At 58.1% G+C, this 13,828-nt stretch overlaps 1 protein-coding gene across 6 annotated transcripts in view; it reads right to left on the minus strand.

Moving 5' to 3' along the window:
• Positions 1–8,768: 8,768 nt before the first annotated feature.
• Positions 8,769–13,828, minus strand: part of PSD4 (pleckstrin and Sec7 domain containing 4) — a 35,156-nt gene continuing 30,096 nt past the window's right edge. For all 6 annotated transcript variants that reach the window (XM_042932978.1, XM_042932976.1, XM_042932977.1 and 3 more), the window contains 5 exons: positions 13,734–13,804; positions 13,450–13,613; positions 12,726–12,870; positions 12,390–12,533; positions 8,769–11,032 (listed from right to left, as the gene is read on the minus strand). In XM_042932978.1, coding sequence (XP_042788912.1) covers positions 10,775–11,032; positions 12,390–12,533; positions 12,726–12,870; positions 13,450–13,613; positions 13,734–13,804 — 782 coding nt within the window. In that variant the 3' untranslated portion in view covers positions 8,769–10,774. The remainder of the gene's footprint in view (positions 11,033–12,389; positions 12,534–12,725; positions 12,871–13,449; positions 13,614–13,733; positions 13,805–13,828) is intronic.

Below are 13,828 nucleotides of genomic sequence, written 5' to 3' on the forward strand. Positions count from 1 at the left end.
CACAGCCGGTGTGGGGAGGCCTCCTCAGCTTTCCAGGCAGCTCTCCCAGCTCCTGTTCCATCATTTCGTCTTCACTCCATCCCCTTCAGTGACCCCCACCGCCCACCACACCTCCCCACACCCCCTCTGCCCCTCCTAGCGCAGGGGGGCCAGCCCAGGGTACCAGAAGCTCCGAGAGGTCTGAGTGGGCCAGGCAGCCCCTGCAGGCAGCTGAACAGCTTCCAGCTAAGACACAGAGCGGCTCAAACCCCCCGGGGCCACCAGGTGGAGCAGACAGAACCCCCCCCCCCTTTCTAAGGTGGGTTGGAGCTGTGTGGACGCTCCAGTCTGACCCCACAGCCTGCAGGGGTGAGGACAGGGGCGGCTGCGAGTCTTGCCTCCAAGGCCAGCCCCAGGCGGGTTCCAACCCCTCTCTCCCTTCTCCAATATCCTTGCCACGAGTTGTTAGCAAAGAAAGTGAATTTTCTGTCCCTCACGTGCGGGCACGCGCTTCACCCTGGCAACAAGCTCAGGCAAGAGCAGTCAGTGGCCATAGTTTTCAGACAGGAAGTAGGAGACCAGGGAAGTCGAGGCACTTGCTAGGGCTGCTGCTTTCCTGCCGGCCCGCGTCATCCTCCTGCTTCCCTCCCCCAATGCACACGTGTACCCACCTAGGTCCTCTTTAGGAGACTCCTGATGTCCTTGTCCTTTGGGGTGGGTGCAGGAGGAGGGGTCTGGAGGTCACAATACCCCCTGGTCGGTGGGACTGAGCTTCAGGAGCAGAGGGAGGCCAAGGGGGATTGGAGGTCCCTGTCCGGTCCCCCTTCACTCCCTACTTAACTGTCCCCCCACCCCCACCCCCATCTTCCCTCATCCTCAGAAGACGTCCTAATCCTCCACATAGGCTTAGTCTTTGTTTATAAAGCTCATTCATATCAACTTTTGTCTCTGATTCTGAACATCGGCCCCATTTTGCACGTGGAGAAACTGAGAGCAAACGATTACTTGACTTTTTCAAGGCCATTCAGAGGAGCAGGGACCACAGCCCAACCCCTAATCTAAGGCCAACTCTGCATCCTAATCTAGGGCCTTGATACCTGGATGTGGCCAGGCTTCTGCAGAGACCTCAGGCGGCTTTTACTTTGTGGGGAGGGATGGCAGGCACGTGAGCACCCAGGGCACTTCCATGCTCTCCTGACAGGGCAAACAGTGCTGGATGGAAGGTCCAGAGGTCAGGCTACAGGCGGAGGTGGTAGGACTGGGCCCAGGAGCACCAGGGTTGACCCCGTTTCCACAGTCCTTGGCCGTGAGTTTCTCTGCCGGCCATCCCTTGGCAGCTGCTGTCCTACCTTTAGGGTCACAAAGCACTTCCATCTATAGGGGATCTAACTGTTCCTCTGCCCGCAATTCATGCGTCACCCTCCACAGGGAGTGACCAAGCTGAGTGACCATAGCTGTGATTCTTGTGGAGAACCCCGTCCCTCAACCTCTCTCACCTCTTTGTCCTGACATTTTTCATCTCTTAGTTTCTTATTCCAGTTCCTCCTCCGCTGGGTCTGGAGCAAAGGATTCCTTCCGCCCCCATTTGCGTCCCGCAGGGGTGTGGACACGTGAGAGAGGAAGTGACCGCTCGGGAAGGGCTTAGAGGTCCTGCGTCCTGCTCCACAAATGCCAGGACGTGCGTCTCTTCTCTCCATCTGCTTATCTTTTGGCTTCTTGTTCTTCTCATTACCTTCTTCTGTTACCCTGGCTGTTTGGGGGACCGTGGGACACAGGCACGGAGGCCTTGTCTCCTGAAGGCAGACCCACCACATTCAACCCCGCCTCCACGTGCCCCAGCTCCTGGACGGAACCAGACGCCTGGCCTTCTAAGAAGCCGGAGGAAGCGGGCAAGGCGGGTCCCCTCCGGGCCAGCATCCTCCCCTGGACGGCACCCTCTCTCCTGGTCTTGCAAAGCAGCAGAGGCCGCTGAGAGGCTGCCCGGAGATTTGGGGCAGGGGCTCGGGGCCCGCGGGCGGCGGGAAGCGGGGCTTTGGGCGAGGGGAGAGGGGAAGCGGGGCCCTGCTCCCCCGCATCTGTGCCTGGTGGCAGCTGGCCAGGCTGTGGAGTGACTGCCTGCGGCTCTCCCAGGGAAATGTGATTTCCCCTTGAGTGAAGCGGACTGTGCAGTGTGGAAATTGGCTCTTTTCTGAGCGAGCGGCGGCTGTTCTGGAGTCGGGGCGGGCTGGGGCCCGCGGGAGGCCGCGCTGGCCCCCGGAGTGCGCCGGGAGCAGCCATGTGCTGAGAACTCATTAGGGATAAATCAAACTAGTACCAGCGTGAAGCCAACACCCTCCCCCCGCCGCGCCTCCGGCCCCCACCCGCTCCGAGACCCCCCACTTCCACGTCCTCCTCCCCCACAGCCAAGGCACCCTCCCCCGCGTGAGGGAGCCGGGCCCACCGGGCGCTCACAGTCACGCACACGGGCCCACAGCCCGCCGCCCAGGCCTCCTACGGGAGCCGCTGTTCATTTGCAAATAAATCTTTTTTTGTTTGGTTTTCGTTTGTTTGCCTTGGGGAGGGGGGCATTGTTAGCAAGCTTAACTTACGCCCCGGGCCTTGCCCGGAGCTTGGACCGGGAAGTCACGTTCGGGTCTCCTATCTTCCCACCACCTCCAAGCCTGTGCCTCCCCCCACCCCTCCACCCTTCCATCCCCCGCCCCCCACCCCATCTCCTGGGAGGCCTCGGCTCCCCAACATAGGCCCCCCTGGGGAGATGAGAGCACCCCGCGGCCCCAGCCCAAGGAGTGTGGCCAGAAAGTTCCTTGGGCCCGATCTATCGATCGGCCTCCAGGGGATCTGATGCCCCCGCGGGGAAAGAAATTGTCCCTGAAGGGGTGAGCTTGGTCTGAATGGAAACTCATTTCCCCACCAACGGAAAGAAAGGAAGAGAAAGAGAAAAGCTTAAGAAAGAAAGAAGGGCTGGTGAAACTAGCTGCCGATGCCAAGGAAAAGGGCTGCTCCGCCTGCCAGTGTAGAGACTGACTCTGGGGCGTACTGGAACCTGCTAGTTCTTGTCATCATAACGGGGCCCCTGGCCATCACCTCTGTTTCTCCCACCCTTCCCCCAGAGCGAGTGGCCAGTGATGGAGCTAAGGAGCCCAGAGCTGGGGTGCGGGGCTCTGGCCCCTCCCCATCTCCTCCCCATTGGAGACCCCAGGGGAGGCCAGTTTCCTCAGCTGTAAAATGTGTGGCTTGGGCCGAGATGATGTCCGGCCCTAACATTGTGATTCAGTGGTTGCCTGGGTCAGTGAAAGGCATTACCGGCCTCATCTGACTGGTTCAGGTATGAAGCCCTCTTTCTTCCAAATTCCCCAGGTAATTTTCCACTGAACCCCATAGGAAGCACCATATTGCCGTATTTGGAATTGCGTCTCTGTTGGGTGGGGACGGGGTGGCTTTTGGTGCCCTACTCACCCAGGGGCCCCGTCTCAGCTGGAGGAACTAAGCCAGGCTTCAAAAGGATTCCAGGGCTGGGGCAGAAACCAGAGTGAGACTAATAAGCCACAGTTAACAGAGGCTGGGGCAGGGAAAGTCTGCTGAGCCCTCCCATCCATTGATTCATTCATTCATTTGGGAGTCTTTCCCGACCCACCTACTATGTGCCAGACTGTGACAGGCATCTACTGGAAAACAAGATGAATCCGATTGGATTACACCATCCCCCACCCCACCCCACCCCACCTCCCTCCGAACTTAGAACTGAGATTTTACTGAAAGCCACTATGACAGAACAAGGCGGGAAGGTGATGAAGGCCTTGAGAGAGGTGATGTGAAGTGCCTTCAGGTTTCAGATATTTGCGAAATCCTCCCTGCCCCTGCCAGGCCTTTCTCTGGCATCCCTGTCTTCTCCAGGAAGCAGCCACTAGGAACACCAACTGCAAACCCTGAACCCACAGGGCCTAAAAGCCAAACCTCTCTTTCCAGAAAAGGGCTGTTCTCCTGTGCTTGTGTGTCCCCAGGAGGGATAAGGAGGGTGCTAGGTGAGGGGAATGCAAAATGTAGACGATCTTTCCCAAACACCCTCTCCCTGCACTCCAGCCTGGCCTGCCACTAGCAGGAGCTGGGGACCAGAAGACCTGGGTCTTTCTCAGAGCGGCTTCTTTGTTCCTGCAGGACAAGGGGGCTCAGGTCCTAAACAGCTGGGCAGCTGTCCCTCCCAGTGCAGGCTTGGCTGGTCCCCCTTCTTCCCATCTCAATACGCCCCTGCTCAGCAGGCCGCCCCCCACCCAGCTCTCTGATCACAGCCTGGAAGAGCAGAAGGAAGAGGCCTTGAGGGTGGGAAATGAGGCACAGGAGAGGAGGGCGGGGAGAGGGTACATAGGGATGGAGACCCCCTGGCTGTGGGTTCCAGGGCCTTGGGTTCTTCTTTCCCATAAGCTCCTGCTAAGTGGTGGTGGCAGTGTCAGCCGTCTTGGGGGACAGGCCTCACATCCCTGATCCCTTCCCCCCATCACACTGCAGCCAAGCTCCCCTTGGAGGGTGGAGGGAGGGGCCTGTAGGGGCCGCAGCACAAGGATGGGGGGGCGCCATAGAAGGGGGGAGCAGGTGCCTTCTCCCAGCAGCCGGCCCAGGGTGGGGGTTGGGTGGGGGGTGGGCTGAGACCCAGGCCAAGGCTCAGGGCCCATCTGAGCATGTCGCCTGCTAAGGAGGAGCGGAGGCGGGGGAGGGGAGGGCGGGGAGGTGAATAAATAATAGGAAATAAAACTTCATGAAGCAGAAAATAAAAGGCAGATTATACAGATGTGGCAATTTGAAGGATCATTGCCTCTGTCCTCTTTTTAACTGCTGCATCTGGAGTTTTGAAGCGGCTTATCCTCTCCCTCCCTCTGCCAGGTCCCCGCCTGGCTGGAGGCCCCCACGGGGCCAAGGCACGAGTAGGGACAGCACCTCCAACGGCTCCGCCGGTGGCATTTCCTAGCACCACACGCTGCTGCCCAGCCTTGGCTGAGCCTGTGGGGCTGGGGCAGCGGGTGAAAGGGTGGGCGGGGTGTTTTGGGGGGAAGCCCCGAGCGAGGTGTGTCTGGAGCTGTGTTTGTGTGGGGAAGGGGCACGTCTGTAAGAGAGCAGGTGTGGATGAGGACAGGGTTGGTCATGAGGAGTGGGGACAGGGTAGGGATGACAGGAGGGAACCTGGATGGTCAGGAACAGAGAGTATGAAGGGCACCCCTTGCGAAAAAGGGGCTTTGGTGGAAGGGTAGCTGGAGGGTGCAGTCTAAATCTCCCTATCTTCCTGCAGACAGCTTCTTTCTCCCTCTTCATCAAAATGCATTTGTTAAGCTTCAATTTGACACTGTGCCAGGTGCTGTATAAACAGACATGGTCCCTGCCCTTAAGGAATTTCCAACCTAAGACACATACACACACACACACACACACACACACACACACACACTGACATTTTGTTTATTTTATTTTAAATATTAATGTATTCCTCACCTTGTTCCAGAGAGGATTTGAGACAGCTCACAGGAAATGCATGTAATAAATTAGGAAAATACAAATAAGAAATAAAGCATCAGGCCCACGGGAAATATACAAAAAGTGGTCCTGGGCCACCGCAGTTGATCTGTAAATGAGCCTCGAGCCCCTTGGTGGCCAAGTGGAAGGACTTTCACTCTCACCTGTCCTCGTTCGCTGAATGAAAGAGTCATCGCTTTTCTGTCCACGTACTTCCTCCAGACCCTGTCCTTGTCTCACCAGACGGAGACAAAGACATCAGGAAACCAGAAACGTCTACCTGACACTGCCGGTGAGGCAGAAGCCCATTTGGCTCAAATATCCTCATAATCCTGGTACGTTGCCTCTCAAATCAGCTGTCACAGAACTGTCACAGAACTGTCACAGAATCATCACTAGAAACAGGGGAGTACATCTGTATGGAAACTTACCATCTCCAGGAAGATTGAGGGCCGCGTCCTGCACAGTTAGACCCCCGGGTCTGAAAAGCAGAACAGAGATCAGAGCTGAAAGCCGACATCACGAGGCTTTCCCAGAAGCTATCCTGAAGGCCTCCAGAAGGTTGCGCCTTTGGGGAAGGCTGACTTCGGGGGTGGGAGAAGCAAGTGGAAGAAAGACAGTAAAAGACCATGTAAGAAAGTAGGAGAGCCAGGAGAACACGGAGGCTGGAAGCCCAGGGAGGATACAGTTTCGAGATTTACACTTCTTGACTGTACGAGTTGGGCTCAGAGCAATGGAAACCAACATGCCCTGCTTCTACCCTTGGGGAGCCTATGTTCTACTGGGAGCGGAGACAGAAAGAAGAGGGCAGGGGATAAGAGGAGGACAGGGGAAGGGAGACAGACTGAACTGTGGGAGCAGGGCTCAAGGAAGGTCCTGGAGGAGAAGGCCTCCGGATCGTTGGTTTCCTCCCCTTCCTGGGACTAGCAGTACTCAGAATTTCTCAGCCGCTGGTCCCAGTCCCCATCTTTTGGGGTGACACTACCTCACCACCACCCCCATCTCAGAAGGTGGACTCTGATTACCCTAGGCCCCTGACCCTAGTGATTGGCTCAGAGATGGGCACATGGCTCAAAGTGGGCAGCTCAGAGGGACTCTGTTCCTGGACTTGAGTTTGAACTTTCCAAGGAGCAGATAGTTTCTATGTGCTAGGCTTGCACCAAGAAGGTGGTAGCTACGAGGGCCATCTTGCTACCGTGAGTGCTGCTCCTGCCTCCTAGCCTGGGAGATGGAGCTCAGAAGAACAGAGGGCAGTGGGGGGCCTGCTCCGCGTGGAGCCCTAGCTCGAGCGTCATCTGACCTGGATAGAGACTGTCCCTTTATGGGAGCCATTAAATGTCCTTTTTTTGCTAAAGCCTATTGGAGTTAAGATTTGTTGTTTGCAACTTCCAGGCAGAGGGAAAGTCAAGGCCTTGAATTGTAAGAGCAGAACCTAAGCAGGGCCCCAAGGAGGGGAGGGCTCATGTGGTAAGACTGGCAAGGCCGCGTACTAATAGCTAACTTGCTAAGCTTTCCTTCTGTGCCAGGCATTGTTCTGAGATGTTTATGTGCATAATTATACTTATTCCTCACAAGGACCCTGTGAGGTACATGGTGTCATTATCCGCATTTGATAGAGAAGCAAACCAAAGCATATGAGGCCAAGTAACTGGCATGTGGTCAGAGAGCCACAAAAGGGACAGCTGGGACTCAACCCCGGGCAGTCCGACTCCAGGTCCCGGTTGCTGAGACCAGATTGCGTTGGGCATCGTGCAGGGTCAGACAGGTCTGTGGGTCAGAGGTCGCTGAGAGGTGAGGGGGATGAAGGCTGAGAAGACATTGGATTTGACGACTGAGTGTCATCAGTGGTCCTTCTGGTGTGTCCCCATTTCACGGAAGGGTACAGAGGATGTTGGAAGTTGTTCGCAAGGCAAACAGATAAAGGTGTGAGCAAGCGGGCAGAGGCATCCAGAAAAGTTGGCAGAGGAGTGGTTATGGAGAGTGTGGCATTGAGGAGACCCAGAAGTACGTGCAAGTGCGTGCCAGCGTGCATGTGGGGGTGGGGGACAAGGGAGGGAGAAGGACCAGATGTGGGACTGCCAGGCTGTCCTAAGTTTCCAGGCCTTTTCTTTTTCTTTTTTAAACTCACAGAAAAGTTGCATAGTTATAGAGAATGTCCCCAGGCCATATTCTGACCCTACTTATCAGCCGTATTCACTCAAGTCATTTCATTTTCTTAAAGCCTTTTCCCAGGCTGGCTGCCCCCCAAGCCACGAGCCTTTGCCTCTTCTGCTGGTAAAGCACACTCCTCGGCCGCATGCAAGGTCCCGTATGACCCGGCCTGGGCCCACCCTTACGGCCATGTTTCCCTCACCCTGGCTAATCCCAGTCCTCCAGCCCAGCTCCTTCCAACATAGCCCACCTGTCGTCTCCATCTGACTCTGGCCGCCAAAGGAAAGGACCCAAGCCTTGGACCTCAGTGGCCTTTCACTCTTTCCCGGTGCCCGGCAAACAACCAACAAATGAAGGTTATCAGTAGAAAGCCACACAGAGATGCTGGGACACGAGGAAGAGATCACATCTGGGGTAGCACCTGGGTCGCTGCAGGCCCCGGAGGCTGAGCTCCCCCTAGAAGGGAGAGGAACCAAACTTCAGCCAGCCTCACGGAGCCCGAGCTCATCACCACGAACCTGTCTTTTCTGCAGAGACCCACCAAACCCACTTCCCAGGTGGGAAAGGAAGTGAGGGTGGACACAAGGTCAGACAGAGGCCCGTGCGTTGGATCTGCCCCACACCTCAGGATTGGGACTTGGAGCTCACTCAGTTTTCACTTTTGTAGGGACAGCTGTGTAGGGAACTCCAGGCCGCGTCCACACAGCTCCAGAAACCCTTTCCCTCTCCATCTGCAGGAAGATGTCAGAGTCCCAATCCTTGCTTGGCCAACTTCTCCACAAGGTGGGAGGCCCGGCCTGGACCACTGTGCGTGTAGGGAAGTGGGAGGTCCTGGTTCTGGTGATGGCCCCGGGGACATACAGACTAACTTCCTCTTCTTCAAGGAGCAGTGCTCTGCAGCTGGGCCCCTGGGCTCCAGAAGCTTGAAAGACGCAAGCCCGCCCTCTCGTGGCCACATGTCAGAACTGCAGCCTAACCACCTGGTCTCCACCTCCCCAGGCCTCCAGGCCAAGCCAAGCCTACACAGCATTGACCAGGCAGGGCCCTGCAGTCCCCATCTCTCTGAAGGCTTCATGTTCCCCGGGGTGAAAGAGAGGCACCGGTTCTACATGAGCGAAGGTGCATAGAAGGGCCACACGTATGCACAAACGCAGGCACGCCTCTGCCTTTTATTCTGGTTTTAGAAATAAGGATACACGTTCAGTGAGGTCAAATAATCCACTCAAGGCCAAGCTTGTAAGCATCAGTCCCAGGGCAAGTCACATCCACCTGATGCTAGGTTTTCACCTATTAGCTGCACATCAGTGACCCAGGCTGCTTTAAAAATACGTATCCGTGACCCTGACCCAGACCTACTGAATCTGAATCCCTGAGCAAAGGGTGGGAATGGGTCTTTACCAGCAAGATAAAGTGTGGTTCTGTATGGACAGCAGGGAACAAGACCACAGGACTGTTACCTCCTGAGGCCAGAGACGTGTTCAAGTGATTTTGGAATCTGCTAGTACTGGCCCATAAGAAATGGTCAATAGTATTTGTGAAATGAATGCATGAATGAGTGGAATGAACAGATGATTCTGAGGTCCCCCCAGCGCTGACAGCCTATAAATGTGTGACTCCGTCCCACACACATGCACGCAGACCTACGCATTCACATGCAGACACGCTTAGGCACAGGTGTGTCCTAGGATGGCCCTCCCCTTCCTCACATATGCATGCACACCTGCTTCTTTACTGGCCTGCGTTTAGTGTGTGCCCACTGGGTACCTGGCCCAGCCCTGGGCCCTGGCCAGACACCCCTCACAGTCCCCAAGGGCCAGCCCCACTTGGTAGAGTTCAGGTCCTGGGGCTGGTGACAAGCGTGGACGGGAGGAGGGGGGCCCCCCCGGCGGGAAGGCTGGAGAGGCAGTGCGTCAGCCAGCAGGCGGCAGACAGGCAGCAGAGGCCCCTCTTGGCCGGCGGCCTGCTCGCACACTTGGCTGAACAGAGACAATGGTGGCCCGCTCCTCCAGCCCAGCCTCCTTCCCGCAGGCAGAGCCCGAGGTCCCTGAGTGTCCGGAACCTCCCCCAGAGCCCAGCTGGGAGGCAGCCAGAGGGCAGCACAAGGGGACTTCCCAGGGAGGGCAGCAAAGCCCCCTGTGAGCTGGCAGGGGGGCAGAGGGTGCAGGAGGGGGAGGGGCCCGGAAGGGACCCTGGGGCCCCTCCTCGGGAATGAAATGCAAGGAATGGGGTGTGTGGGAGGGAGCCAGGCTTCCACTGGCCCTCACAGCTCTCAGACAAGCTCCTTCCGAGAGAGCCCCCAAGGGGTACAACACCACCTCTTGCCCCTCAGCCTCTCTCAGGGTCCCAACCTGGAGAACCTCCTTCCCTGCTCTGGTGAAACAAAGGCCCCTTGTTCCCAGGCCTCTCCACAGAGCTCTGGAGGCCCCAACCCCTTCTGGCCCTCACTGCCCACCATTGGCTCTGCTCCGATGATTAGCAATTGTGTGTGTGACGTGGGCCTGTCTCATTTGCCCCTGGTGCACGGATGCTTATCGGGGGGGAAGGAGACAAAGGCCCAGGGCCCCAGAGTCAGCCTCACTGAGCTGAGTCCCTGCCCGAAAAGCCTACCTGTCAGGGGGTGGCACTGAGCAACCCTGCTCTCTGTCACCGGGGGCTGGCTGGGTTCTCCCAGGACCTCTCACAGCAGGTCACCTGATCCCCAGAGCAAGATCTTCCTCAGGACTATGGCTCCCCTAACTTGACTGCCCAGAGGCTTCCTCTGCCCCAGCTTCTCTCTGGAAGCCCAGGGGTACTCCGATGCTCAAATGAGTGCTAAGCTGCCCCCAGGCCCAAGAAATGTGGCCACTCTGGATTGTGGAAGGGTAGAGAGTGACACGGGAGTGCAGCCAAACCCCGGACCTCCCTCCTCCCTCGGAAGTGACCGGGGACCAGGGCAGCTGGGGGCTGCCGTGTGGGTGGGCGCAGCAGTTTGGGAAAGCTCCAGTGAACGCAGGAAGGAGCGAGGACCACAAGGGAACGGGGGTTGTCCTTCCGTGGGAAAGGGGTAGGCCTCGTCCCCCACCACGGACCCACTGAAACAAGCCTCCTCCGTGGGGTCTCAGGTCCACCCCGAGCAGGGGCCAGAGTCTGGGAGGTGGCGTCGGCTTCACAGCTGATTGCGGTTCCTCTTGGGGATGATCTTCCGGTAAGTTCTGCGCTCTGAGATGTTGCGCTTCACCTTGGCCGTGGTGGGGGCCTCGTCCTGGTGCAGGGACGGGCTCGAGTGGGATTTCTTCAGGCTGGGCTTGGGCTCCTGAGTGCCTCCGGCTTCCCTCCCCAGCTGCTCTTCCCACAGGTCCAGGTCATCGGAGGGGTAGTGAAGACGGGCCACCAGCAGCTGCACGTACGTCTCGTAGCGGGTTTTCTGCAACACACGGGCCCCGCCACCTTAGCGCTTCCCTGGCTGCAGGGTAGGAGGAAGCTGGAATCTCGAGGGGCAGACGGCTCACACGTGTGAGGAAGAGGGCTAGACCAACAGCCAATGTCTGTCCCACGCTCCAGCAACCAGACTGCAGAACACGGCAGCCTCGCGTCCGAGCCCTGGGGTTACCTGGATAGTATCATCCGGACCCCCGCCAGCCCAGCCCTATTCTAACCGCCACCGCCTTGTAGGGCTGTAACTAACGTCTCCAGAACGTGCTACATCTCTGAGACACTAAAAGACCCATAACCCGCTAGGCCTGATCTGTGCAGCAAAGCGCACAAACAGCTCACATCTGTACTGAAGCCTAATTGAGTCTGAATAGCATTTTAACAATTGGCATCTGGAGAGAGAGATGCTAACTACCCTTCATCTGTTTAACACTCCTGAGGCCTCCGTAACTAGCAGCGTTGGGATACAGGTCCCAGCGTACTAAGCGCGTTCCTGTCTTCCACCCCGCTGGACCCTCAGCCCAGCCCTGGGTGGCTGGGGGGCCCACGCAGCATTGTCTCTGCTCTCTACAGAGGGGAGTGAGGTCTGGGGAGGGCCAGGGGCTTGGCTACGGGTTGCAGCTGGTCACAGGCAGGGAGAGGGCAGCGTGAGGCCCAGTGTGCACAGCAGTGCCCCTCACCTACCCCTCGGGCATAGGGTCCCAGAAGGTGCACGGATGAGAGACCATAGCAGAATCTGGGTGTAAGGTGGGGCGGGAGTCAGGGATAAGCCATTTTGGCATCGATCATTGGGCTAATATAAATGAGGCTCGGCCCTGACTGGAGCGGCATGTGAATTCATCCTTTTCGGTCAAGTTGTTTAATCTCTCTTTGCCTCAGTTTCCTCATCTGTAAAGTCAGGACAACAGTCCCTACCTCAGAGTTGTCAGACAACTAAACAAGATAATAGAGGCAAGTAATACAAGCTCCATAAATACTGCTTATTAGTATTAGGTAGGTATTAGGGGAGATCATTCAACTGAAATCGTTTTTCCTTCTATTTAGGGAAAGCCAAATACAGTATACTCTTGGGTGAAAGAAAGTTATAAAAAGAACGTCCCCTGTGAGTGTTTGCGGACAGCCAAGCAGCTGCTGGGTGCCCCCACGACAAGAAGTGAAGAGGTCTGAGGGCACAAGGACACGCACACTTCGCGCAAGCCCCTGCCCGCGCGGGTGCCTAAAGGGCCTCTCTCCGCCAGGGCAGCCGGGGAAACTAAGGCTGCAAGGACGGATGCGGCCACGAGAGGGCGGCAGAGGGCCCAACCGAGGGAGCGGGAGCGAGCCTGGCGGGCGGAGACTCGGCGCCTGACCTCATACTCCAGGTACTCCTTCCGCAAGCGGTACTCTTCCAACTCTCGGCTGCGGCCGCGCCGCTCCGGTAAGTTCCTCTGCAGATCCAACAGGTCATCGGAGGCAGCGTCCAGGCAGTTCTCGTGGGATCGATGCTGCTCCTCCTGGGAGCGGGAGGCAGAGGGGGAAGCTGTTTCTCTGCTCCCCTCCGTTCCCGAGCCCAGGTGCACAGCCCATCGCAAACCCCACTTCGTTCCCGGGCCCAGGTGCGCAGCCCCTCCCTCCCATCTCCCCTCTCGTCCCGCGTCCCGTGCAGCGCCCTTCCCCGCCGCACCCGGCCCTTCCGGGGGCTGTACCAGGGAGCTTTGCGCGGGGCCCACAGGCAGGATGGGCCTGACGAATCTGCGCTGGGAGCCCACCGCTGCGGGGAAGGGCGGCGCCGAGTGCGTGGCGGCGGCCAGGTTGATGCGCGCGATCCAGGAACTCATCTCCTTAGCAGTGCTGCGGGCAGAGGAGGCCGTGGGTCCCCAAGGTCACAGGGTCGGTCCCGCCCCTCCCCTCGCCCCCAGCTTCCTGCGGTCTGGTCTGCACAGTCTTCCAGGTCTGCTTCAGGACCCAGCGCCTCAAAAAGCCAGAAGCGCTGCCACTGATCGAGGTGGCTGACCTCTGCTGGTGGTGTTAGTCATCCTTCAAAGAGGAAAATCTGGGAAAGCAATAGATTGTAGACCAAATGTCCAAGCCAGTGCTCAGTTGCTAGAGGCTTCCTGGAATCCTCCGCTCGGAATTGGGAGGCTTGACCGGGACTTACACGCGGGAGGCAGATGCACTGGGGAAGCAGCCGGGGTCAGGGAAGGCCAGCAGGCAGCACCAGCCTCTGGGGCCGCCCTAGGACCCCTTCCAAAGGCTCCAGCATTCTCAGGCTTCCTGGTGAAGAAGGCCACTCCCGCCGGGCCCCGGCCAGCAGCCATCAGAGGGTGAGCAAGGGATGGGGAGAGGAGAGGCCAGCAGCCATCAGAGGGTGAGCAAGAGATGGGGAGAGGAGAGCGGGGGCTTTGCTGCTGTCACCCCGGGAGGACTTACGGTGCCTGGAAGAGGTAGAGCCGCCAGTCGGCAGTCCGCAGCTGGAAGACGTGCGGCTTCTTGGTGTAATGGATGGCCGGGGTGGCCAGCGAGTGGTGCACCCCCACGGGCTCGTCCACCATCTGCCCCACCAAACTCTCCTCTGCAGGGCAGTGGTCCTCTCCCTGCCACGGGGCCCAGGGGCCCAGAAAAGAGGTTATCATCTGTTGCCCACCCTCCGAACCATCCTGGGCCTTTCCCTGTTCCCCCACCCTGCCCGTCAGGGGTGTGCACCCCGTTCCTACCTTCAGGAAGTAGAGAACCATTCCCCGAAGCAAGGTGTGGAACATCTTCCAGCCGCGCTTGCCCCACGGCGCTGCCCCAGGAGTACACAAAGGTG

Source organism: Panthera leo, chromosome A3 (assembly GCF_018350215.1).
Source record: "Panthera leo isolate Ple1 chromosome A3, P.leo_Ple1_pat1.1, whole genome shotgun sequence".
Taxonomy (NCBI): domain Eukaryota; kingdom Metazoa; phylum Chordata; class Mammalia; order Carnivora; family Felidae; genus Panthera; species Panthera leo.